This window comes from Stenella coeruleoalba (assembly GCF_951394435.1).
Source record: "Stenella coeruleoalba genome assembly, chromosome: 8".
Lineage (NCBI taxonomy): Eukaryota > Metazoa > Chordata > Mammalia > Artiodactyla > Delphinidae > Stenella > Stenella coeruleoalba.
Genome location: NC_137154.1, coordinates 42,138,885 through 42,165,157, shown reverse-complemented (window position 1 = coordinate 42,165,157; position 26,273 = coordinate 42,138,885). Strand labels below are relative to the sequence as shown.

The 26,273-nt window shown below is 48.1% G+C and overlaps 1 protein-coding gene across 10 annotated transcripts in view; it reads left to right on the top strand.

The window, feature by feature from the left end:
• BMAL1 (basic helix-loop-helix ARNT like 1) overlaps positions 1-26,273 on the top strand; it is a 104,425-nt gene that overhangs the window by 61,538 nt on the left and 16,614 nt on the right. For 7 of the 10 annotated variants that reach the window (XM_079929439.1, XM_079929441.1, XM_079929440.1 and 4 more), the window contains 10 exons: positions 6,308-6,436; positions 9,117-9,240; positions 10,287-10,432; positions 12,690-12,728; positions 13,022-13,063; positions 14,647-14,804; positions 16,556-16,635; positions 21,429-21,521; positions 22,652-22,769; positions 25,258-25,407. In XM_079929439.1, the coding sequence (XP_079785565.1) occupies positions 10,293-10,432; positions 12,690-12,728; positions 13,022-13,063; positions 14,647-14,804; positions 16,556-16,635; positions 21,429-21,521; positions 22,652-22,769; positions 25,258-25,407 (820 nt within the window). In that variant the 5' untranslated portion in view covers positions 6,308-6,436; positions 9,117-9,240; positions 10,287-10,292. Of the gene's footprint in view, positions 1-627; positions 1,153-6,307; positions 6,437-9,116; positions 9,241-10,208; positions 10,433-10,463; positions 11,283-12,689; positions 12,729-13,021; positions 13,064-14,646; positions 14,805-16,555; positions 16,636-21,428; positions 21,522-22,651; positions 22,770-25,257; positions 25,408-26,273 lie in introns of those variants that run through there. The other 3 variants (XM_079929438.1, XM_079929435.1, XM_079929433.1) reach the window with 3 other exon arrangements.

Genomic DNA, 26,273 nt, shown 5'->3' with positions numbered 1-26,273 from the left:
TGCAGTCTTTTTTATCAAACCTGTTAAAGGAATAATCTGGACCTGCTTGTCCACTCATTGTTTTCTGCACATAAAATAAAAATTCTCCTTCAGCAATGTCCAGAAAGTTACGACCCTTCTTCATGGCCTCTCTGCTTTGCCTCCATATCATGATCCACCTCAATTTGGGCAGCTGCTCAGCCGTCGGCTGGAATTGGGCCACTTCCCACACAGGTGCCATCAGTGGTCCGTGCATCCCCGTCCAGGACCAAGAGTCCTCCCAGAAAGCACAGTGGGGCTGTAGCTTGTTCCTCAGGCTGTTCTCTTTCCTGTACTTTAGTGACAGACTTGGCGACGGTCTAAGAAGGTGTCCCTTTTATCACTCGTTCAACAAAGTTACTGAGTTCGTGTGCTGGGCTAGGGGCATGCTCTGTATTGTGCCTTTTAAGTAGATCTCAGAATCTTCCTAACAGCCCTCAGTAGCCCTCCAAGACTGGAATGCTGTGGACTCTCCTCCATCAGTGGTGTTGGGGCCCTTTTCCACATAGACCAGCCTTGTTTTTGTTTTTAAACTTATTTATTTGATTTATTTTTGGCTGTGTTGGGTCTTCGTTGCTGTGCACGGGCTTTCTCTAGCTGCAGTGAACAGGGGCTACCCCTCACTGCAGTATGCAGGCTTCTCGTTGCAGTGGCCTCTCTTGTTGTGGAGCACAGGCTCTAGGCGCACAGGCTCAGTAGTTGCAGTGCATGGGTTCTAGAGCGCAGGCTCAGTAGTCGTGGCCCATGGACTTAGTGCTCTGCCGCATGTGGGATCTTCCCGGACCAGGAGTTGAACCCGTTCTCTGCATTGGCAGACGGATTCCCAACCACTGTGCCACCAGGGAAGTCCGACCAGCCTTGGTTTTTTTTTTTTTTTTTGCAGTATGCGGGCCGCGGGCCTCTCACTGTTGTGGCCTCTTCCGTTGCAGAGCACAGGCTCCGGACGTGCAGGCTCAGCGGCCATGGCTCACGGGCCCAGCCACTCCATGGCATGTGGGATCTTCCCGGAATGGGGCACGAACCCGTGTCCCCTGCATCGGCAGGCGGACTCTCAACCACTGTGCCACCAGGGAGGCCCGGACCAGCCTTGTTTTGATTCCCAAACTGCTCCGGGATTCCCAACCCCTGCCTCTTGTGAGACCCTCTCAATAGGCTCTCTAGCCCCATCGTTCCAAATGCAAGCTCCTTGATTTTTGTTTGATTTCAGGATTCCCAAGCATCTAGAGCTTCCAATAGGACTGGGTACACAAGTGCCACAAACGGGGTTCTCCCCAGGCCCCTGACAGCCACTGCAAATGAGCTCTCCTCTGCTCAGAACATCATTCTAATCATCCAGTCCACCAGGCAAACCTGGTTCAAGTCTCCCCTCCTCCCTGGTCCCTTCTCCTTCCATTACCCCACACACACCGGCAAGTAAGCTAATCATTTTCTCCTCTTTTCTGCTCCTGTACCTCACATATGCCCCACAGCTAGGGGAAAAAAGGCATTTCTTCCTCAAGATACTTGACTGCCACCTGCTGGAAATTTGTAGTAATGGCTCCACAAATCTCTGCCACTTAACAGAGGCGCAGGTACACTGACATGGGGCAGTGCACTGCTTGCACAACTGCAGGTACGGCCCTGCCTATTGCAGTGATTAGGATTGAGGGGATCTTAAACATACCCCGCTGTGTCCCCAGTGCCCTGGATTCCACTAGGGCTAAAGAAATGCTTGCTGATTGATCGTGGTGCAAACCCCGGTTATCTTAGGGTCGAGGCACCTGGTCTCATGGGTGAGTGTTCTCTAAATCCGTCTGTTGCAAAGCGAGGCAACCAAACTCCCCACAAACTTTCAGAGTAACCAGAGGATCAGGGGGACTTGCAGAGGGGACAGGGACCCTTCAGTCTCTCACCTCTGCTCAAAGGCCACCACCATCTGAACAGACCAGAGCAACTCCACATTCATCCCCTCATTAAACCTTGAGTTGAGAATATGGAGAATGGAACCGGGGCCAGCTGCCCTGCTCCTCTGCATGGGGGAAGGACAGTACTTTGGAGCAGATGCTGTGTCCAGGGCCAGCGCCTCGAAGGTGGTGGGGATGCAGAGGTGGCCACACGGGTCCTTGCAGGCAGCTAGGGGTTTTGTGGCAAAGTAGATCGGTGAGCATGTAGCTACTAGACACAGGTAAGCAAGGGTGTTGATTCACTATCGTCCATATTTTCCTAAGCTGTGCCCTTTTATTAAACATCATCAAAAGCCATTACCCAGTGACGTCCTGAGGCTTCACAAAGTGGTCTCAGTAGAGCTCCATCCAGCTGTTACACCTGCAGGCGGGGGCAGGAGGGGAAACATGCTTTTACCAGGGTCCTATTTCATAAAGGGAGAAGCCCTCTGTCCTTTCACAAAGCTTGTTTCCCCAGAGCCAGAGCCATTCGGCACAGCGTTGCTCAGGTCACATAGAAAAAGTCTCCCGGGGACTTCCTGGCGGTCCAGTGGTTAGGACTCGGTGCTTTCACTGCCGGGGCCCAAGTTCAATCCCTGGTCGGGGAACTAAGATCCTGCAAGCTGCCTGGAGTGGCCAAAAAAAAAAAAAACCAACAAGTCTCTCAGACAGATACCTCTCCCTGCTAACCCTAGTAAAGTAAGAGGAGCATTTCCCTCTCTGCCCTGGCTTCCAGGAAGCCCAGAGACAACTTCTTACTTCAGTTTCTGTAGCTTTCCTGAAGCAGGATTGCTTCTCCTCACATTTCCCTGATTCCTTCCTCAGGAGTGCTTGTTTTGGGGGCATTTGTATTTTCCTTTGTAGGGGTGGCTTTGGGGGCAGGATGGGCAGTGGTGTGGCAGAATAAAGAACCACCACCAGTGAGCCAGACACATGTGGGTTTCAGTCCCCACTTGCTAAGCAAGATGTCTTTGCCTCTTCAGTGCTTAGTTCCTTACCTGGAAATTTGGGATAATGACCATAATTAACAGATAGGTTACTGTGAAGAGTAAACTCCACCAGTGCAACCGCCACTATTCCCGCTCCCTCCTCCCAGGTCAGGCTTGGTCTGTGGCTCCAGGATCAGAGTCTATTTCCTTCTTCCTGCCTGTGTCAACTAGGGGACCAAGGGGTTTCCGGGGATGCAGGACTTTCAGTGCTAAATCAGGAAGGTCAGAGGCAAACAGAAGAGCCAGTCACCCTGGTATTAAACAACCTCAACATCTCAGGGGCTTACAGTGGCCAAGGTTTACTTCTTGTTCATGCTGCATCCGTACAGGGTCTTGGCTAAAGGAGGAGCCTCTATCCAGGAATCGCTGGTCTCGGCACAAACAGGGGGACACGCAGTAAAGGTCAGTTTGAAGGTTGCCACTGTCCCTTCCACTCACATTCATCCATCAGGGCGAGTCACTTGGCCAGGCCTGGCATGAGGCAGCCTGCCGACTTCCCACACAGAGGAGCAGCTAATGGTGTGAACCTTGATACAATCCACACGCTCCCCTTTCTCTGCTTGTCATTCTGGGGTGCTGGGGCAGGGAGGAGGGAAAGCCCAGAGATGCCTGGTCCACAGCTGGAGGGCACCCTGTGGCCATCTTCCTGTGGATGGTGTGTGTGGGTTTCATTAGGGGCCCTTCAGCCTTGCCCCACTCTGCTCCGAGTACCAGCTGTCTCCTTTTGGCACCTAATAGTGGCTGACAGGCTCACCTCTGCTAGCACCCTTGCTCCTTTGTGTGGAACCCCAGAGAATCTTCTCCCTATGCTCCGAGGAGCACAAGGGGACTGAGGTGGGACAGAGGGTGCCCCCAAGCTCTTGCCAGGTACACGTCCCAGGTCCCTTCATGCCTGGCTTTCTCTGGCCACCCAGAGAGCCTCCCTCCCACCTTCGGAAATCTCTAGGTCAGAAGTGGGCACACGTGTGACCCCTGACTCCAGGACCATGGCCAGGCTCTCCCAAGAGCGTCCTCGCTATGCGTCACTTGGATGGCAGCACCAGGGCCAGCCCTGAGCCCCCAGTCAGCAAGGGTCCCTCTCCCAGGTACCTTTGGCCTCTTGGAGCCCCCTCTCTTGGCTCAAATCTCTTCTGGAAGTAGTTAGCACAGAAGACGTGTTTTGCCCCTTTTCTTTTCGTTGTTCCATTTATTGTCTTACATCTAAGAACACCTTCCTGGAGAGAAAACAGTTTTCCAAAAAATAACTGTCACAGCTGACTCAGCTTCCTTACCTTGTCCAAGCATATAAGAAACATGGTTTTTGTTTTGCAAAATACAATGCCAAAAATCTATGTTAGCATTTATTATTTCTATAAAGTAAACATGAGTGCTGGAAAAAAATGTTCAAAATAAGAAATTTCGTATGGAGTTTGGTACGGAGAACCTTTATCTAAATTTCAGGGACGTGGGGGAAAGAAAATGCAAGGCATGGTGCTGGGAGATGCTGAGCCCTGAGATCCAGGCGCAGCTGGCGGGGCTGGGCGGGGTCTAGGCAGAGAGGCCGCAGCGGGCGAGGGGAAGGGGCGGGGCAGCCCGGGAGAGCTGGAGGCTTCTCTGAGGGTACACCTGAGGGCACTTGAAAGGCACGCAGGCGTTCCCCCGGTGACCGAGTGGGTAAAGGGAGCCACACCTGTAAAACAAAGTGGGCACAGCTGAGGCCTCGTGCTCTCGGCTGCGTGCTTTTGGGAGCTTAAGTATTTCAGCAGCCTGGCGCCTCGGGTAGCAGATGAGCTGTCGGGCTGGAGAGCGAGCACGTCTTTTGCGGAGGCTTGGTGTATCCTGCTAGGGGTGTTTGGGGTTTTATCTGGAAGGCTTGGGGAGAGCAATGAAGCCACTGAAGCATTTTAAGCAAGGGGGTGTCCTACCTCTGACCACGGTGAGGAGGGGGCGAGACTGGAGAGGGGAGCAGCCTGGATGGAGGCGATGGATAAAGGATGGATGAAGTGGCTGGACCCACCCATCCAAGGGCCAAGTGTGGGCTCTGGGGCTGTTAGAAGGAGAAGGGAGGTCGCCCAGGGTGGATCCTGGGTTGCAAATTTGGGGGCTGGCGGGATAGTGTGGGACCTGGATGGGGAATCAGATTTAGGTGGGATCGTGTGTGTTGAGCCTCCCCCAAGCAGCCCTGCCCTGGGGACTTTGCATCCCTGCTGCTTATCCATCGAGGCTTAGGGACTGGGAGTCCAGAATTCCTGGTCACATCGTTTGCACTTGCCCAGACAGGGTTACCTGTGTCAGACAGTGAGGGTTTCTGAACCAGACTGCGAGGAAGAATAAATCGGGAGGACACGGTCCATTCTATCCCTGAATATTCATTTGAAGACCTTTATAATGATCAAGACAAAGGCAGGTCATTGAAGATGCAAGAATTAGCCAGTGGAATGTGAAGCGCCAGAATTTGTGCTTCAGGAAGGTCAGGAAGGCCCCAGTTAAAATCTGTCTTTCCGTCTCAAGGTGGAGCAGGTAGGGAGTAGTGGGGCGGGTGCAGCCCATTTCTTCCTTCAGAGCCTGTTCCTTCCACAGGGGTCGCAGGGCCAGAGAGGAGACCCCTGTATCCTGCCAGCAGGAGGTGGGCAGGGCAGCAAACTCTCCCCCCGCTTTAATTTAACATGAGCAGCTTTTCAGAACTGATTTCTCTACCACATGTGCTTGAGTCCAGGGACGTTTTCTTTCAGCGTCAGCTCACTCCCAGCGGCTTCAGGTATCGGCCCTGCTGGCATTTCGTCTCGGCTTAATGTTTCCTGAAGACTTGTTTTCTGTGGTTCCTCGTGTGTGCATTTAGGTAACTCACCTGGCTGGAGAGAGGGTTGAGTGGTGTCGTTATTCACAGGTGGAGCTCCTGGAGCCCCACTGCTCTCCTGCTATGTGACCTCGGCTGGTTTCTTCACCTCTCTCTGCCTCGATCTTCTTGGTAAAATGTGGAAACAACAGTATTTACCTCAGAGTTATTTTCAGGTCTGAGTGAGTTAATCCACATGGTGCAGTAAGAACAGCGCCTGACGCCAAGTACACGCTCAGTCACTGTTCACTGTTATTATTGCTTGACCCCGTAGGAGAAATGAAAAATATAATTATCTTCTTCCTCTTAAGGCCGTGTCCAAGAATTTACGTTTAGTAATTTAAAAGGCATTGTTTTTCACAGAAAATATCTCCTGGCAGACTTCCTCATGTGTTTGCAGTTGAGTTTAACAGGCAGTTGAAGGACGGGACGGTCAGCTCAGCATTGCTCCCTGTAATCAGGAGTCATGAGCAAGTTCCCCATCTTCCTCAGCTGCTATGAGACTTTTCATTTACTCCAAATTGACCTGTTTGGGATTTCTTTTCCTGTGGGCCCCACTGTAGGTTTCTGGAAGAAGTTGACTGCCTGAAAGGAAGCGACAAAACATGAAAATTGCTTTGAGGTGACCAACAAGTCCAGTGGCCCCTTGCTTCTCCCAAGGTGGATCTGGGGTTTAAGAACCGTAACTTCAGGTAACAATCCTATCCCACCCACCCCTGCCTAGAGTGACTATCATTGGCAGCTCCGATGGTAGTCCTTCCCTCAGGAAGTGTGGTTTCTTCCAGGAGCCCTGAAACTTGAAATTTTCCACCTCATGCAAATGTATGGCTGTTCAAAAAGAGGAGTGGGGGCTAGAGGGGGCACCACAGGTCTGACACCCAAAGGGTCACCGAGACCCCGAGGTCTGTGCTCACTGCTGGCCTACTTCTCTTAATGTCAGTAATAATGATGATAATAACAACAAAAGCTACAGCTGCGGCAGGGCCTTTAATGTGATTAAATGATTATAAAATGCTCCTTGAAGAATACATCAGACTAGCCAGGAAATTTCTAAAAATGAAGAGTAAGAAGCAGGAAAGGAATTGTTCTACCAGATATTAAAATGTATTATAAAGCCACAATCATAAATAGTGTGGTACCAGGATGGAAATAAGCAGATCAAAGGAAAAGAAGAGAAAGTCCAGAAATAGAAAACAAATCAATAAAGATGGCATTTCAAGTGACAGGTAACAGGACACATGGTCTAGTGAGTGGTGTTGGGACAACTGTCTATTCTTTGGAGAGAAATAAGAAATTCCCAACCTTAGGTCGTGTACCAAAAATAATTTCCAAGTGGATTAAAGAACTAAATTTTTTTAAAAAAATTATAAAAACACCAGCAAAGAAGAGAATGTTTTTATTATTTTGGGGTGACAGGGTTTTTAAAACATGTCACTTTTAGTATCATATACAAATACCATAAGCAAAGTAAAAAGGCAAAAGCGGGGGGAAGTATTTACAACATCTATAACGAGCAAAGATTAATATTCCTGATATACAAATTTATTCATTCAACATGCATTTTTTGAGTGCTTACTGTGTGCTAGAAAGTGTTCTAGGCACTAAGGGTGCAAGCAGTAAACCAAAGTCCCTGCTCTCCTGATACTTATAGTCTAATGGAGAGGACAGCCAGTAAATTAAGTAGATTATTGCAGGCCAAGTGCTTATACGGGCGATGGGAAAAAATTAAGCAGGCCTGGGGTGGTTAGGAAGAGTTGGTGGGGAGGTCATATTATGTGGCTCTTCAGGGAAGCTTCACTGATGAAGTTTCATCTGAGCAGAAATATGAAAGAAAAAGGGGAGAAGTGGTTGAATTTTGGATGTTTTTTTAATCTTGAGCTGATAAGATTTGCTGATGGATTGGATGCAGGTTGTGAAGAAAAGAAAGGAGTCAGGGGTGACTTCTAGGTTTGGGGCCTGAGTGGCAAGCAGGATTGAAGTACCACTTACTGACCTGGGCATGGCCAAGAGGCTTGGCTTGGGGAGAACCAGGGATTGGTCATGGATGTTTCATGTTTCTGTTGTATATTCAAAGGGAGATGCCAGGGTGATGGTTGGTTATACAGGTTTGGAATCTGGGGAGAGATCTGGGCTGGAGATGTAAATATGGGAGTTGTCATAGCATGGATAGTATTTGAAGCAATGAAACTAGACAGATCTCCTAGGGAGTGAGTATAGACAGAGAGGAGGGCCGAGGACAGCTAGAGGCGAGGAGACGAGAGGAACCAGCTGAAGAGACCAAAGAGGAGTGGCCACTGAAGTAGGAGAACCATGAAGCTGAGAGACAGGGAGGAGGGAGAGATCGACTCTATTAGATGTGCTGATGGGACGAGTAGGGAGGGAATGGGGAACTTGCTGTTGGATTTAGCAATGAGGAGGTCACTAGTGAACCCAACAGGGGCTGTTGTAGTGGGATGATGGGGACAAAAGCCTGATTTGAGTTGAGTTATAGTGAGGGAAGAGGAAAGCAATTGGAAACAAAGAATTGGGGCAGTAACTGGAAGGGAGTAGAGTTCAAAAAAGTTGTGTTTTTCTCCCCCGCAAGATGAGAGTTGTTTGAGTGTGTTCTTATCCTAATGGGAGTGATGCTTTAGAGTGGGGGAAGTGGATGATGCAGGATTGGGGCGGATGGTCTGGACTAGTAAAAGAGGATGGGGTCAACATGCTTTGGGGCTGGGGTCCTAGCCTGCAGCATCTAGGTAGCTGGTAGAAGTGGTTGCTGGCCTCTTAGTGAAGTATCAGCTAAGCATGAGGACTGGGGAGATGTTGGAGGTTTGAGGAGGAAAGAGCAAGTATGGTAGCAGAGTGGGAGAATAAATGGAGCAGAAGAGTCAAGGATCGTTGCATGCTTTTCTCCCACCAGTTCAGGTGCCCGGGTGAGCATGAGTTAGGAGGCCCATCGATCCTAAAGACAATATGGTAGGAAAATAGGACATGAGTGGGCACAAAGGAGAACCAAAAAATGCCCATATAAACGTAGGAGCACCATCCATAATAATTTTAAATTACAAGTAAAAACAGTGAGGTTTCGTTTTTTTCTTTCAGATTGACAAGAGCTCTTATTGGGGATGTAAATTATTGGTTCTTTTCTGGAGCACAGTGTTTCAGTATTTACCAAAACATGCAATGTGTGTCCCCTTTAGACCTGTCAGTCTGACTTTTAGAGATAATAGCTCAAGTGTGCAGAGCTACGCACACAAAGATGTTCACTCCAGCAATGGTCGCGAGAGTGAAAACACAGCACACGCCTAACCAGGAGGGCTCAGGTCTCTAATGTGTGGGCACAATAGTGACAGTGAAAACAAGAGCTCACCCTTGCCTCTCACTTTGCAGATGAGGAAACTCGGGCCCAGAGAGTGGGAGTGACAGCCCCAGTCACGTCACTTGGAGCTGGACCCCGACAGCGGGCAGTGCACGGCCACCTTCAACTGGGTTTGCAGTTGGAGTCCCTTGCAAGGTACTTGCCAGCCTCTCCTTTGGGCCGACTCACTTTGCGCTTTTAAGATATGAATTCTCAAAATGTTTTGCAAGTGTTTGCAGTGTCTTCACTTCATTATGCTAGGTTTTCCTTGCAGTGGAATCCTGAGTACAAAAGGACAGTTTGGGAGGACAGGACAGACTTTGCCTGGGCCAGTGATGGAGAGGGACCACTTTTTCCTGACTCCCAAGTGGGACTTACAGGCTGAGAAAGGATATTTTCTGCTTTCCTACAACTTTGATAAAAAATTGTAATAAAAATACAAAGATAGGGCTTCCCTGGTGGCACAGTGGTTAAGAATCCGCCTGCCAATGCAGGAGACACGGGTTCGAGCCTTGGTCTGGGAAGATCCCACATGCCGCGGAGCAACTAAGCCCGTGCGCTACAACTACTGAGCCCACGTGCCACAATTACTGAAGCCCGCACGCCTATAGCCCGTGTTCCGCAACAAGAGAAGCCACCGCGTTCAGAAGCCCGCGCACCACAACGAAGAGTAGCCCCCGCTCACCACAACTAGAAAAAGCCTGCGCACAGCAACGAAGACCCAACACAGCCAAAAATAAATACAATAATAAATTTTTAAAAACACAAAGATAACAAGTAGATCATATTTATTTCATTGATTAGATTTGATTAGAAGAAGATTAATTTAGGACTGTCAGAACATCTGGGACACTTGGTCCCCTCCGTGGGAGGAGCACAGGGCTGTAACTTCTAGAGCCTTGGGTTCTGGTTTAGTTCTTCCATGCCCTGGCACGGGGATCTAGGAGAAGCCACCCAGTTTCTCTGAGCTTTGTGTCTACAAGAAAAACGAGTGGGTGAGCCTAAATTACCTATAGTAACTCCTAGAGTAAATACGATGCCCCTTCCAGTTCTACCTGGTCCTGTTCTGGTTGGCTGGGCGAGAGAGATGTTGGTGCTGTAATCAAGTCCCTTTTCCTCCACAGAGCCACCCTGGTCGTCCTCCACCTTAGAAGAGCACGTAGAAATAAACGTGCCTCTGTGCCTCCTTGTACCTATTCCAGACTCCAATGGCCGAACAGAGAATGGACATTTCTTCAACTATCAGCGACTTCATGTCCCCAGGTGCCACCGACCTCCTCTCCAGCCCCCTGGGCACCGGTGGCATGGATTGCAACCGGAAACGCAAGGGCAGCTCCACGGACTACCAGTAAGGCCTTTGGGCTCGTCTTCCTCTGGCTAAACTTGGTGTCGGCTCACAGGCACGAACATCTAGGGCCTCTACTGTCCCTCCTGGACGAAGGGATCCTCTCTGTGAAAAGGGGTGGGAATGAAAGATCCGACTCCAGCTGGCCACACAGTAGTTGATTTTGCCCTTTATCTTCCCCCTGGATTGCAAGCAGGAGGGAGCTTCCAGTACTGCTGACGTGTTTACTCCCTGCTCCTGTCCCCAGATTGTTCCACATTGAGGGAAAAAGAATAGCCTTAAAGCCAGGTTCCACATTTTACCCCTTTCTTCATTTTCCTTTGCTCTTGTGAGCAAGATGGCCAAGTCCCTGGATGTAACCTCAGTGGTTTCAAAAAGAGCTTTGCCTGAAGGCCTCTCTCTAGGAGGACATCAATGGCTTGCTTAACGTTTGTGGAGTGAATAAGTAGAGGTCATCTCTGGAAACAGTATAGGAACAGTGACATTGTCCTTAAACATTATTTAAATTAGTTTGTTCCTCTTACATTAAATAGTACTTTTCTTTTTTAGACTAGTTGGCTTTTCTTTTGAGTAAGTAAGTTTTCACACTTACAGTCAGCTCTTCTGTAGCTGAACAAACATCTAGGGAATAAGTCAGCATAGAACATCCAAAGGCACGTTTTGTTTTGTAGAGGCAACTGTGGAGTCTTGCCCAAATGTCCATTTGAGAGGTTTTCTTCTGTTTAATGAGGGAAAATCTCCAAGGAGGTATCCCCCTACAGCAGATGTCCTTTCTGCTGAAGTTCACAGGTCGAATTTGGGGAGCACAGTGGCTGGAGGTCAGATGCCCACTAGGAGATGCTATGAGTAATATGTAAGTGATCCCAGATGATTAAGAGAGTGGACGCCCAGGGGATGGAGAGTGGGTGTGAGGACCGAGAGGGTGTTCTTCCATGGCAGTAACTCCCCAACAGGGAAACTAGGTGCTTTCTGTGGAGCCTTTGTCTTGGGCCAGTGCTGATGGAGGCCTTGACGTGTTCTAAGACCTCTGCTATCTAGATCTGTGGTTCCCAACCTTGTCTCCATCCAGAACTTTCAGGTTTCCTGCATGGACCCCAGTTTGCAGGTCTTCTGTAATTCGTGGAGACCCTATTAATTAAGCGACCATAATCCTTTATCTTATCATTTTAATGCCCTAAACTCATACCTGTAGGGCAGAGCTGCTTTTCACCTGAGATGGTCATCTGCCTCAGTGAGCGGATACAAGTCTAGACAAAAGGGAAGAGAGAGTTGTCATTTTCCCCTGTGGCCTGTAGATTTTCTTCTGAACTTCAGGACTAGCTAGAGAAAGTCTCTGCCTGTGGGGAAATTGAGGGCTCTTGGTTGGGAACCACTGTTCTAGAATGCCCGTGATGTGCCTCAGTGCTCCTGAGAAAGTTGTTTTTGCCCTTGAGATGACATTGTTTGGAAGGCCATAATCCCTCCTTTCTTACAGGAGAAAGGAGGAGGCCCAGATGTTGGCCAGTGCCCTCCTGAGCGATTTAGGGGTTGGAGAAGGGTGTGAGCTGACCCAGGGGATTTAGAACTCCTTCCTCTGAGGATTTCAATCTGTTTTCTACTGAACCACAAGGTGATGTGAAAACTGGATTCTGGAGTCCATGCAAGGAAGGCAGATCCCTGCTGTGGCCCCAGGAATCTCTGTGGCCCCCCAACCCCATGCCTCCCTCTGTCCCAGTTTCTCAGGGCTCGGGGTTTCCCGCTGAGCTGAGAACCAGAGCATTGGGTAGCAGTGCCTTTGAAGAGCTGGCTTGGGGCTCTGCTCAGTACTTCTTTGTGGGTACTTTGATTTCCCCTCCTCACCTCACCCACCGTCACCAAATATATAGTATATTTGATGCTTGATGTGTTTTGCAAATGAATGAACCCCATTTATCCAGAATGATGCGGGGGGGAATGAGGTGTTACAGTTACTCAGATACTCTGGTTACCTAAGAGTTTCCATAAATGCTGTATGTATTCCCAATTTTCTCAAACAATCAATACGGTAAAAATATGTTAACACGCGAACTCTATTGAGACGGTATATATAACTTTTGTTTGGTCTGGGTTTTATAGTAGGTTCAAGTTGGTTTTGTTTGTTTTACTTTTATACATCAAGAGTCAATACTATGACTATTTGAGCTTTCTGATTGCTTGGTTTCTGGATAAATGAGGGCCTTCTGTATTAGATAAGAAGCTATTTTGTATGTCTTAACAGTCACATTCTCTTTTGTTTTCTCAGAGAAAGCATGGACACAGACAAAGACGACCCTCATGGAAGGTACCATGAATCTAGTCATTTGAACTTCAGCATCCTTAGAGCCATTTTCTTTGCATAATTAAACATTCTGTTACGTGGTGCAGGCTCCATCCATGTCCTTGATTCGGGATAAGCAAGGAGGCCTTGAGCCTATGGGCTTGAACTTGTCTCCCTCCCCCCACCCCCAGTGTGGCCAACAACCAAAGCTCTTGTGTGTCATGTAGAGATGACAGGGCTAAGGCAGGGAAGAAAACAGATGTGTAACTGCTGTCAATCTCCAGGACATTGTGTTTCTTCTTTTTTTTTTTTTCCAGGTTAGAATACACAGAGCACCAAGGAAGGATCAAAAATGCAAGGTGAGCTTGGACCCTCATTCTGTCTATAAACTGTCCTGGTTTGGTTGCTTGGTGTGTAGCCAAGGAGGCTCTGCATATCTGGTCCTTGTCTGTCAGACGGTCTTCGACACTGTCACGTCCTTAGGGAAGGAGGAAGGGGATGGGGGGCCCGGGCTTGATGTGGCCTTCTTCCACTCCCTCCATCCCTCCAGGCTGAGCTGCCTTCACTCTTTGCTGTCTAAGCACAGTTAACCGGAAGGGGGCTTTGGAGGGAGCAGAAGATAAATCAAGGCTAAAGGTTTTCTCCGTCTTCAGCAGGTTACTCCTTCCTGACTCAGGGCCCTTCGGGGAGACCTGGCTCAGTGACTCGGTTCCCCGGGCTGTCCCAAGCCTCTGAAAGTGCCCTTATTGCTCTGCAAGGTGCAGTTGAAGGCTAGACCTGGGGGTGCCCTGCTCCCTCGAGGAGATTCTCTAACTCTGTCTTTCCTGCTTCCAACCATGCCTGCGACTCCTTTCCATGCAGATCCTGAGCTCTTCTGCCAGTAGCCCCAGGGCCATTTGAGTCTGTATCGTGACACAGAACCAGGGGCTGCAGAATTTGACCGACAGTTCTGGCTTTTCCCTCGTGGACCAGCTTTGGCAAGAGATCCCACGGTCCTGTTGCTGTGGCAGTGGCAGCAAACTACGTTTCCACTGTTGACACACCTTTTTTTTTTTTTTTTTTTTGCGGTACATGGGCCTCTCACTGTTGTGGCCTCTCCCCTGCGGAGCACAGGCTCCGGACGCGCAGGCTCAGCGGCCATGGCTCACAGGCCCAGCCGCTCCGCAGCATGTGGGATCTTCCCGGACCGGGGCACGAACCCGCGTCCCCTGCATCGGCAGGCGGACTCTCAACCACTGCGCCACCAGGGAAGCCCTGTTGACACACCTCTTGAGGGGGACAGTCACGAATGACTGGTGCACACCAGTCAGGGAGGGAGTGTGTGCCCATGGAAGTGTCACGCTGACTCGGCAGGCAGCAATTCCAGGGAGGAAGGCGTGTGACATTCCTCAGTGGAAACTCTTGGGGACAGATGTAGCAAGTGCTGCGTCTCGGTGGGGTCATGGCCGATCCAAGGACAGTGGCGTTAGTTACCTGGTGTCTCAATCAGTCGGTCTCCGACGGGCCACACAGCAAGCTCCCCACAAACCTCAGAGACAGCTCAGCGTCTCTGAGCGCCCTCACAGATGTCTGTTCCGGATGCTTTGCCCTTTGAATTCTCCACCTCCCTTCTTTCCTTCACCCCTGTCTTAAAATCCAACTTTATCGGGGCTGAGAGGAAAAGAAATGAGGAGAAATTAACAGCTCAGTTTACTCTGAAAAGACAGTTTTTGTAATATTTCTCAATTCTAAGGATGAGGTGAGCATAAAAAAAACCTAATACTGACCTGGCAGTGAGCCCACTTTTTTGGGTGACTTTAGTAGGAAGGCCTAGTTTGAAACATTCTGCAGATTCTAAATTTGCCTTGACAGATGAATATTGAAAACAGCTATAATTTATTTTCATCGTTTCCTTGATGCTCTGTTACATTTTACAGAAATCATTTTTCATATTGTTGTTCAGGGAAGCTCACAGCCAGATTGAAAAGAGGCGTCGGGATAAAATGAACAGTTTTATTGATGAACTGGCTTCTTTGGTACCAACGTGCAACGCGATGTCCAGGAAATTAGATAAACTTACCGTGCTGAGGATGGCTGTTCAGCACATGAAAACATTACGAGGTGAGGTCCCGGCTTTATTGTCCTTTATGCCCTTGCTCACAAATGTTACCACCCTTTCCTAGAATGTTCCCGAGTCTCCTTAGGGACAAATGTTTATTACTTGCAAATGTGTGGCCTTGAGTAATATGCGTGTCATTTTCAGCAGTAGACCTGATGCCAAATGAAACGATTGTTGAGCTTCTGTGGGTATCAAGATGCAGTTTTGCTGTCCTGCGTCTCCAGAGGGTGGAGGCTATGTCCTGTGCGTGTGTATATGCGCATACGTGTCAGAGAGGACCCTGCTGAAGCGCCAGCTTGTGCATATGTGGTGCCTGGGCCCCACGCATACAATGCTATACATCAGAAATGTAGGTGCCCTTAGTGACACAGGAAAGTCAGTTTCAGTTTTGAAGAGGAAAATTCATCATGGTTCCTTTTGAAGAGTGAGTCACTGGTTGGTGGGACTTGCTGCGTTTTATCATCAGGAATGAACACTGATGATATTTTCATCTTCCTGGAATTTTCCCAAACCAGATCAACTCTTTATGAGGGAAGCAGTGTTTTCCTTCTTTTCTGAGTGCGGGGAGGGTGAGAAAACAGAGGCAGAGACGTGGAAGTGACTTATCCACACCACAGGAGAAATCCAAACTGTATCAGGCACTTTAGTGAATGCGGTTCCTGGAATTTTCCACAGCTAGTCTTGGACTATTTGAGGAAATTGGAAAGTGGGCACTCACTCAGATCTCTGACCTGTGTGGTAAAAGAATTACGTCTTTTATATTTCTACAAAGCCACCGGAAATGAGAAGTAGCTGGTTTTGTCTGATTTTTGATCATTATTCAAAAATATAAATGTTGTGTCCTTTGCCTGGAGAATGGCATTTTAAAATTCATATTAGTGAAGATAGAGATTAAATCATAACTAATTTCTATTACATTGGAAGGAAAAGAGTGGCAGAGCTCAAGTTACCCTAAAAAGCAGGGACGTGGGTCAGTAACACGTGCCTTGTTGGTTGATATGAAAGTCAGGACACGTTCTGTTTCCCTCCTTCCCGGTGGTACTTGGAATTGTTATGGATCGTTTCATTTTACTTCTTCACTCCTTTACTAACCATTCTGCAGATTTCAAGTCATTTCCTGCTGGCATTTTTCTCTAAGTTATTCTCCTGAAAGATGCCAGATTGACAGCCTTTTAAACATAAGTCTTGTGCCTTCCAGTCCTGGGAGCTCGAGTTGCACTTACTGAAGAAATGCATTTCTCCGGGTTGCCAAGCTCATTTAAGTCAACCCTGATGAAGAGGAGCTCTCAGTAAATGCCTTCTACAGGGTGTTTACTCAGGGCCTGGCAGTCTGGATGATTTCCCAAGAACATTTAGAGTGGAGATTTGAGCAACCGCTAGACAACCCATTTAATATAGATCTTGGGAGGAGGGAACCTCCCAGGAGTCTCTACCAGTTTGCTCCTAGAGCTGCCTTCTCTCTTAGAAGCAGTTTTTTAACTTGTGGCAGCTCCTGATTTTCACTATAGTGACAAAAGCAAGCTTGCTAAGTCTCCTGTGGGCAGCAGTGTTTGCTTTTCGGTGGAATTCTCTTTGGCATTAGAGGCTCCTGTCCAAAGTCAGATCTAGCCCTGTCTCCGTAAAAGAAAAAGAAGACAAAATTTCGACCCCAGGTGGTAAGGACTGGCCGCATCTGGAAGGTTTGAGGCAGTCGAATGGAATGAGACATCTGAAAATACAGTGTTCCAACGCTTTCTCTTTTTTCCCCTGTAAGGTGCCACCAATCCATACACAGAAGCAAACTACAAACCGACTTTTCTCTCAGATGATGAATTGAAACACCTTATTCTCAGGGTATGTTGCAATTATGGGATTGTTTTACACAACATTTATTTTTTACAAATTTCAGAGTTAAGCACCAGCGTGTGGGAATTTGATGTCTCAACACTGAACCTGCTTAGGCTCACTTCCTCTTTTGGGGTCTCCACCTTGTTCTTACTGTTTGAACAGGCTTCACATCTCTTCCCTGAGACCCTCCTCTTCTACCCTTGCTCAAGCAAAAATTGAAGGTCTATGCTACTGGGACTTTAAATAAGAAGAGCAGATTTTGTTAGAATAGGAGGTAATGAAGAATCCCCTTCCTGAATAGGAGGGTTTTAGAAAGGGACTGAAACTGAGAGCAGCTGAGAATTTCTCTCATCACTTAACCACTAGCACAAAAACAGCCACCTAAATCTTTATACCAAAATTCCATCAAAACAACAAGCTTCCAAAGACACCATGGCCTGAGGAGGAAAGTAAGTGGAGGAGGCGATGCTTTCACCTGCGTGACTGCAGTGCTCACTTTCTCCTGCCAGGCTCTGCAGAGAGGCAGCTGAGGTGGCACTGCGGGAACCCGGCTTCTGTGCTGAGTCAGGTCTGCTCTGGGTAGAGCGAGATTCACTTGGAAATTGAAGGGAGAGACACCAAATTCAGAAACGTGTTCTCTTGCAAACTGTGAAAAGAGAAACAGAGAAGCCTAACTTAAGGCAAGGATACCTGCCCCATCTCGCCACAGCCAGGGCTGACCTCACTTCTCTGAGCAGAAGTTTGCAAAGCCCCGGCACAGAGGCTAGTCCAGCTGCATTTTTGCATCTTCGCTACCCATTTTCAGCTCACCCCGGCTTCAGGCCCTCTGTAAGCCTGGCCTGCCTGCTCGTTCCAATAGTCTGTATCCACCCCCTCGTGACGTGCTGTATTAAATGCAAGGAACAGAAGACGTGTTGAATAAACAGGGCTTTGTTTCTCCAGCATAGCCAGTCCTGGGGTAGGCTGTGAGGGGCTCGTATAGAGGTTCAGTGAGGTCAGCAGGAACCAGGCTCTTTCTGTCCTCTCACACAACCCTGCTGAGCTAGCATGTAGCTTGTTGCCTCATTGGAGTGAGACGGCCTGTGCCAGCTCTCAGTAGCGGATCAGCCAGAAAAAGGGCAGGGGAGGCTCCAGGCCAGCCATCTTTTGTACCAAGAAAGGATGCACCTTCCTGGAAGCACAGTAGTGGACTTCAGCTTATCCAGAAGATGTCACCTGGTCCCCCATAGCTGCAAGTCATGTTGCAGAACAAGTATCGTAGACGCAGGCAGGAGAGAAGGGGGTCGGGAGCAGCGGTTGCCACACATTACAGAACCGCATCTGTCTGCTAGATTTCCCTCCAGGAGTGGCTGCCACTGGAACTCCAGCTGTGGCCTGATTGGCCTGGGGTTGGATGGCCTGGTAGCCTCCCTTGCAGTAGAAGCCACATCCGGGGTAGCTGTAATAGTGGCCCTCCCCGGCTCTTGTACGTGAATTATTGTTGGGCCAGGTTTTTTCCATTGTGCGTAGGTGCAGTTTTTTTGAACTTCTCTTTTATCCATCCAGTAAGTATCTATTTATTGGATAGTCCCATATTCCAGCTTATCATTAGCGATTCTTCAGAGCTTCATGTGAGTTGAAGCTTGGATAGGTATGTCTTCTGTCTTCCATTTTCATTCACTAGCTAATTGAGCAAACACTTTAGGACTTACTGGTTATGCATGGCCCTGTCCTACAAACATCCAATCACTGATAAACACTGTAGGGTGAGACCAAGGCTTCTCAGGAAGTTGGCGATGGTCATTTGGTTACCTCTCAAGGCACGCTCGGAAGACCCAACTCTGCCCTCACCTCTCCATCCTTTTCATAAAGATGTGCTTGTTCTCAGGGAGGACTTGCTGGAGTTAAGATGTAAACTGTACCTGCAGCATCTCCAGAGAGACCACCAGGGCTGGCCTCACGGGCATGCAACCTATGCAGTCACACAGGGCCTGGCACTTGGTTTAATGCTCTGCTGTCGCCATCTTGAAAATTGTATTTGAGAACAAGAGTCCCTACATTTTCATTTTGTACTGGGCCCTACATATTATGTAGCTGGTCCTAATTGCCATACTGATAATTTGGTACTTTTTAAAATTTTATTTTATTTTTTTGACTGTGTTGGGTCTTCGTTGCTGTGCGCGGGCTTTTCTCTAGTTGCGGCGAGCGGGGGCTACTCTTCGTTGTGGTGTGCGGGCTTCTCGTTGTGGTGGCTTCTCTTGTTGTGGAACGTTGGCTCTAGGCACGGGAGCTTTAGCAGTTGTGGTACGTGGGCTCAGTAGTTGTGGCTTACGGGCTCTAGAGCGCAGGCTCGGTAGTTGTGGCGCACGGGCCTAGTTGCTCCGCGGCATGTGGGATCTTCCCAGACCAGGGCTCGAACCCGTGTCCCCTGCATTGGCAGATTCTCAACCACTGCACCACGAGGGAAGTCCAAATTGGTGTTTTTAAAGAAAAAAATATATATGTGTGTATATGTATAAAACCAGCTCTTTTTGTGATGACAAGTGCTTAATAATTGTCTTGTTGCTGCTTTTCTGAATGATTTCCTATTAGATGCCCACACTTACCAAGGTCTGGAGTAAGAGTTTTAATGCTATCCAAACTAAATACTTTATCTTGGGCTTGCCTTTTCTGCTCTTGTCTCTCAGACAACGTCAGTGGTGACTTGTCTTCCCTGATGGAACTTTTCTCACATCTCTGGCCCATCTCAGTGGCTGTGAAGTACTGTCTGATTCCTTGCCGCTTCCAGGTGCCCAGTTCTTGGGAATTTGCTTCAACAGATGGCAGGGTCCACTCAGATGATGTTTGAACGGTTTGGCAGCAGGAACTGGACTTCCACTTTTCCTTACCAGTGCAAATCTGACTAATAGCATTCTTTACTAAGTGCTTTCAAAATATCTTTAATAACCGGCGTGTCAGGGAGCAGTGAACCTGATCAGTTTATAGTGTCTGAATCCTGTATGTCCCGAGTTTTGAAAACGTGGCGGCTGCTTCGGCTCCGTGTCATTCATTAACTTAACACCGTCCTCCCTGAGGGCGAGCCTGCCCTGGTCTTCTGGCCCCGTGGTGCTCGTGTCTCACCCCTCTGCCCTCTGGCTGTCTCCTCAGCCCCAGCTTCTTCACCTGCTGGTGTTTATCTGCCCTAGTAAAGCGGTGTCGGAATGTTTTGTGCCTCCCCTGTGCTGACCGTGTTCACCAGCCTCTGGAACCTCCTCTCCCTCCCCTGCATGTGTTCAAATCCACTGCACTCGTGTCACCAGTTTGGGCCTGACTCTGCCCAGCATTTTTTCCAGGATGTCACGAGCACCTTCTTCCCAGGCATCTTTTGTGCCACATCGCTTCATTAATGAAAAGCCTCAAAATACTCTCTTTTCTCGTTAGATATGAGATTGTCAGCAAGGCAAGTGAGGAAGTTATTAATACTCTCTTTTTTGACAGAATGAGGCTTCCAGCAGATGGTGCTTGGGAAGTCGCTTCCCCCTCACCGTCATCCCTTGCCCCTGGGCCAGCTCAGAGACCTAACTTAGGAAAGGATCATCCTCAGCTTCCTTCTGTCAGGACAGCCTGCCAAGCCCTCTCACAGCAATAGTGAATCTGTTCCCCTTTTACTCACTTCTTTTATCCCAGCACAAGTGCATGTACCATTCTGTTACCTTCTGGCACATGAATTCATTTCCTAGTTCTTTGAATTAAACTGCATCCCGAAGGCCCTTTTGTGGAAAAGGGTTCTCTAGATTCTTCCAAAGGACAGGCTGCGGCCCAGCAAATAACGCAAGATAATGACGCACTGTGATTTAGCCCGTGGTAGCTGAATGTAGAGCAAGTGCGTGGTAGAGAACGGAGCACCTCCCTGGCACCGGGAAGGCCCCGGCAGGAGCTGAGTAGTTGCCCGCCTGGAAAGTCGTGGATAGGATTCAGTCACACATGCACAAAACATCCTAAGCTCTCAGGTACCGTAGCTTTGGTGTTTACCTGCTTCAGTCTATCCAACAAATACTGTCCTGTCTCCACACCTATCTTTACTGGCCCTTTGGATTTTTACCTGTATTTAAAGTGAAGAAGAGGTGAAAAGAAAGTCAGGGGAAATTTTTGCTTTTCTTTTTTTGTATAATTTAGGATACAAACAGCCCAGCCCTGGGTCAAGCGATAATACTTGGGAGCAGTACTTCTCGAGCCTGTGTACGTTAGAATCACTTTGGGGTGGGGGTAAGGGTGGGATGGAGAGGGGGTAATAATCATACCAGTGATCTAGCCCCATTCCAGACCATCAGCGTAAAAAACCAAAAGCAAACCCCATGTCAAATGTTGAGAACCACTGTTCCCGAGAGCTCCCTGGAAATGGAGGTGTTCGAGTTGAGGACAGATGGAGGCTGCGATATTGGACCAGGGGGTTCTGATCCTAAAGTTTCCTTCCGCTCTCAGATTCTATGATATTACAGCATTGTTATACTTAGAGCAATGAAATGTATTTCTCTGGACCTTCATGCAGTCAAAGGAAAATTCTTAAGCTGAGTTCTGCCTTGAAACAGAACTTACTCTAATGGCACTATCCCCTGTAATCATTAGATAATACATGTGTGTATATCCGCCTTGGAGAGAATCTTACTATTCTCGGCAGGCATTTGTTCTGAACATCCTGTTCTCAGGATACCTGTGGAACTGTCAATGACTGCAGTCCTGTGCTTTGGATACTTAGAAAACAATCCTTATTTGCTGTCAGAGTGACTATAAATCATGTTTCCTAAAGTGTGATAAATTGATTGTCCATTTCTCCTGATTAGGCAGCAGATGGATTTTTGTTTGTCGTAGGATGTGACCGAGGGAAGATCCTCTTTGTGTCAGAGTCTGTCTTCAAGATCCTCAACTACAGCCAGGTACTGCTCCTGCTGCTGGTTCTGGGCAGCCTCACAGCAGCCAAAAAGGTCACCCCACTTCTCAGAATAATTATGGTGGACAAGTGACATGTGAAGTGCTTATATATTCCCCCACCCCATCCTTCTTCCAGAAGAGTCTGTACACAGAAATGAATATAAACTTAGAAAACTTCCTTTAATGTGCTTCCCCCACTGGGAAGTTCGACCTTATCAGCATTGTAACTTTCTCACTGCTGCAAGATAAATAGCCCACAGTGTAGGGGTAGGGGGGCAAGGGGCTGTCTGACAAGGAAGACAGGTAGGCAGGCCATACAATACCAGGGAATAAGAAAAATGGGAATCCACCCATACTGTGTTAACAGTGATATGTCACTTATTAGCTCTATTGAACCTCAGCGTCCTCTAAAAAATGATTGTAGTAATCCATACAATCTATGACCGTTTGTAGGATCATATAAGATAACCATTTATAAATGCTTCTAGAACAGAGCTTTTCACCTATTTTGTCCCTAGAGTTTTTACTCGTTTTTTTCATTCATTCACTCATTCACATGCTGGTATTTGCATGGAAACTTAGTAAAGCAGAAGAATTGCAGAATCAAAATAACATTTATATAAATTAGAATTAATGTAAATTTAGTGTTTCCAAGGTGTTTTGCTCTTTTTAGTCTTAGAGCAAAGCTATGGAAGAAGTTATTTTTATCTCTGCTAACAATTAGGCTAGTGAGGCGAATAGTATGACACAACTTGTTTAAGAACAGAGGTTTAATGGAGCTAGAGTCAGAGCCCACGCCCTACATTCCTCCCTCTGAGGTCTTAGAAGGAAATCTGTGGGCCTCAGAAATAAATGAAAAGGAATACATACTGAAAGACTTTTGCCGTAGAGGAGCATGAACTATTTATGTATGTGGTTGAGCCCTTTTGCCTTCGTGTCTTATCAAAACCACACTCCCAGTGCCTCATTCATTGTGTCTGTATCTAGGCAAAGTGACTGGACGTGTGTACATGTTAACACATGAAATATTTGAAATTCTCGTGCTTAAAAATGCAGAGTAAAGGCCAAGCCCTTGTTGGTTAATGTATGTTCCACGTGCCGTTGACTTGTCCTTTTTGATGATACATTCCCACAGAATGATCTGATTGGTCAGAGTTTATTTGACTACCTGCATCCTAAAGATATCGCCAAAGTCAAGGAGCAGCTCTCCTCCTCTGACACTGCACCCCGGGAGCGGCTCATAGATGCAAAAAGTGAGTTTGGGATCCGCCGCTGCTTCCTCAGCTGCCTGCCCAGACGGCTGAGCGCCGGGCTGAGCAGTGTGTGCGGACCTCAGCCTCTGGGTTCCTACCTCTCTGCCCTTTATCTGGGTCCCAGGTGCTGTCTTTGGCTCAGTGGGATTGTTTATGTTAGAAGAGAAGAAAGAAGAAAAAAATTCAATGTCCAAACTCGTGAGAGGAGAAACAGCTACTTTCATTTGATTCTTTCTGATTTTTAGTCATTTTTTTTTCAGAATCTAAAAATTCCAAGTTGTATGTTCCTGCGTTAAAAGGGTTCACATCAGTTTGATTTGTTCCCCCTGAAAAAATCACCTCTATTTATCTGAGTTGCACTCATGCAGCCTCATAAGATGAAAGTAAGAAAACGTCAAGTGTAAATGTGACGCTTCTTTGACCAAAGTGGTTCTTCATTAGATGCCCTGCCCCGCCCTTCTGCCCGCCTCCCTGCTTCCTTCTTGCAGCAGGCCACCACTCACGTTCTCCCCCAGCTTCCTGCTCCTGCACCCGCTCCCTGCCTCCTGTGTGAGGCCACAGAAGCTCTCTTCTCCTTCAGCCCCATGGGGGTGCTGTGCACTCCAGCAGTTAAGAGCACAGACTCTGAGTCAAATGCAGGGCTCGCATCTTGGCTCCACCATTTACTAGCTGTGTGACCTTGAGCAAGTTACTTAACCTCTCTGTGCCTCAGCTTCCTTATCTGCAAAATGTTACCTATTTCATCAAGTTGTGAGGATTTAATATGCTAATAACGGAGTACATAGTTTCCAGCACAGAGTAAGCACAACATGGTATATTCACCTTGGCCCAGTGCCATCATAGCCTAACTAGTTTCTTGCTTCCAAGCTCTCCATTGTAATCTCTGGAAGGAAATAACCACCAGAGGAATCTCCTTTAAATCATCCTTTTCACTAAGGCACTCCTCTTCTTCCTGTAAGTACAATGCAGTCCCTGGTACCTGTTGCCCTTTATAGTAGGGTCCTGCAATTTTTTTAGTGACCTCAGAAGAGAAAGATGAATGCTGTTTGGTCCTTGCCTCTAAAGCTCTTACCATGTAGTCAGGGAGACAAGGAGACAGCGCCATTCATAATGGGTGCAGCCATAGATGTAGTGCCAGGCATAGAGAACGATGATTAATTCTCACGTGGGCGTGGGTACAGGCATCACGGAGCAGGTGACAGCTCCAGGTGGGTTTGAAAAGATGAATTAGTGTTTGCCAAATGATGAAGGGAGGAAAGGAGCAGAAGAAATGATTTGTGGACGGGTGCAGACGTGCGGTGCTGTGGGCTGCCGGTGCTGCTGGAACAGAACATGCAGGGGAGGGAGAGGGCTGGACCACGAAGACCTTTTCGTCTGTGGGGACACAGTGAAGGGCTGTGAACCAGGCGGGGTGGGCTCGGATTGGCATTCGGGGAGGATCACTGAGGCAGCAGTGCGGGAGGTAGGTGAGAGCAGGGAGACCCAGGAGGAGCCCCCGGCAGTAGCCATTCCTGTGATGGCTGCTCCCGCGGTGGGCAGTGGGCGCTTGTTCCCCCCAGACGTGATCTGCAGCCCCGGCTTCTGCACCGACAAGTAGCCCATGTTTCTATCAGGATCACAGTCATGCTTTTTCTCCAGAGACTCTAATTCAGTTGGGCCGGAACCATAATTCAGACCACAGATATGAGCTAGTTTATATGTGAAATTTACATGATTTAAAATTTTCTGGTAGCTACGTTTAAAAAAGTGAAAATAAATGCAGAATTATCTTTAATACTGTATTTTATTTAACACTAAATCCAAAATGAGGTCTTTTACATTTTTTCTGGTACTAAGTCTTTGAAATCCTATTTTCATTCACACGTACAGCACACCTCCAATTTCGGCTTCTCAATAGCTGCGTTGTAGCTAGTGGCTACCACACTGGGAAGCACAGATCTAGAATGGGGTCCCAGAATCTGCAGGTTGATGAAGCATCCGGCGGTTCTGGCATCCAGCCAGGGTTGAGAACTTAAGGCAGTCCTGCTGCCTCCTTTCCATTCCAGTATCCAGGTCTTGCCCATCCTCCAAGTCCCAGCCCACCTGCTTCTGCCTCCGGGAAACACCGATTGTTTCTGCCATTTACTTGGCACTGATCACTCATACGTCACGTTGTGTTATCATTAGTCTTTTCCTGGGGAACTTCCATCTCCCCTTCTCAGCCGTCCACTCCTGCTGGACAGGAACCCTGTGTGTATTTCTTTATTCCCTGGAGCACCTAGTCCGTTCATCAGTCGCTGCATTCTTTGTGATCTGTAAGCATTCCGGGTTGACAGCGCCCCTGTCCATACAGCATCTGTTAAGGCCTAGACTGAGGAGAGGGGTTATTGTCACGTCATTGTTACAGAACAGCAAGGCAGGAAAGAAAAGACTTTCTTCAAGGGCACACTCCCCCTCCTGACAGACAACACTACCCTCAGTTTATCACATTTTGTGTATTGATTTGCAGCTGGACTTCCAGTTAAAACAGATATAACCCCTGGGCCATCTCGATTATGTTCTGGAGCACGGCGTTCTTTCTTCTGTAGGATGAAGTGTAACAGGCCTTCCGTAAAGGTTGAAGACAAGGATTTCCCCTCCACCTGCTCAAAGAAAAAAGGTAACCACTTAACAGTTCTTTAAATCCTATCACAGGTGGAGCGCTCAGCAGGGGGTGGGCTCAGAGCAGCGGGTCCCAGGATTACAGCCAGGACCTCACTAGCCCCCCTTCAATGGGGGCGGTTGGGGAGCGGTGGGGGGGGAGCTGGAAGGCCCTGATGGTGTCACGATGACACAGGTTTGTGGGAAGGCTCCCTCTGTTTAAGTCCTGTTTGTTTTCCTGTGGTTGGGAAAGAATACTCTCTAATAGAGTCACAGCCCCCTGCCTCCCCAGCACCCACGAGCCCACCAGAATTATTCTAAGTTCACCAGTGCCTGCAGGTGGCTAAGTGCAGTGGACACTTCTCATTTTTCTTCCATTGTGAAGTGTTTTCCTTCCTGTCCTCTCCCACTCCGGGCTTTCTTCCGGGTTCCTCTTGTTGCTTCCTCCTCTTCTGTCCCCAGCCTCTTCTCCTAAGAGTAGATAGATACTCATCCACAGGTAATGTCAGCCGCCCCCTTAGCTTCCAATGACATTTATATGCCACTAACTTCCAGGTTCATATGTCTAGCCTGCACTTCTCTTTTGAACTCCAGATTTGTAAATTAACTGCTTATTTAATCTACCTGCTTGGACATCTCAAGGGCATCTCAAACATGATATATGTAGAAGTAACCACCTGAGCTTCCCCTCGAAGGTAAACGGCACTACTGTCCATCTAGCTGTGCGTGCTAGAAGCCTGGGGGGCACCCTCACCCCCTTTCCCTCCCTCCTGATCTAGTCAGTCATAATGTCTTGCTGCCATGAATTGCCCCTGCAGAAGTTATCTGAAGTATGTTTACCCATCTCCATGTTTACTGTTACTGTCGCTAGATGGAGGCTACCCT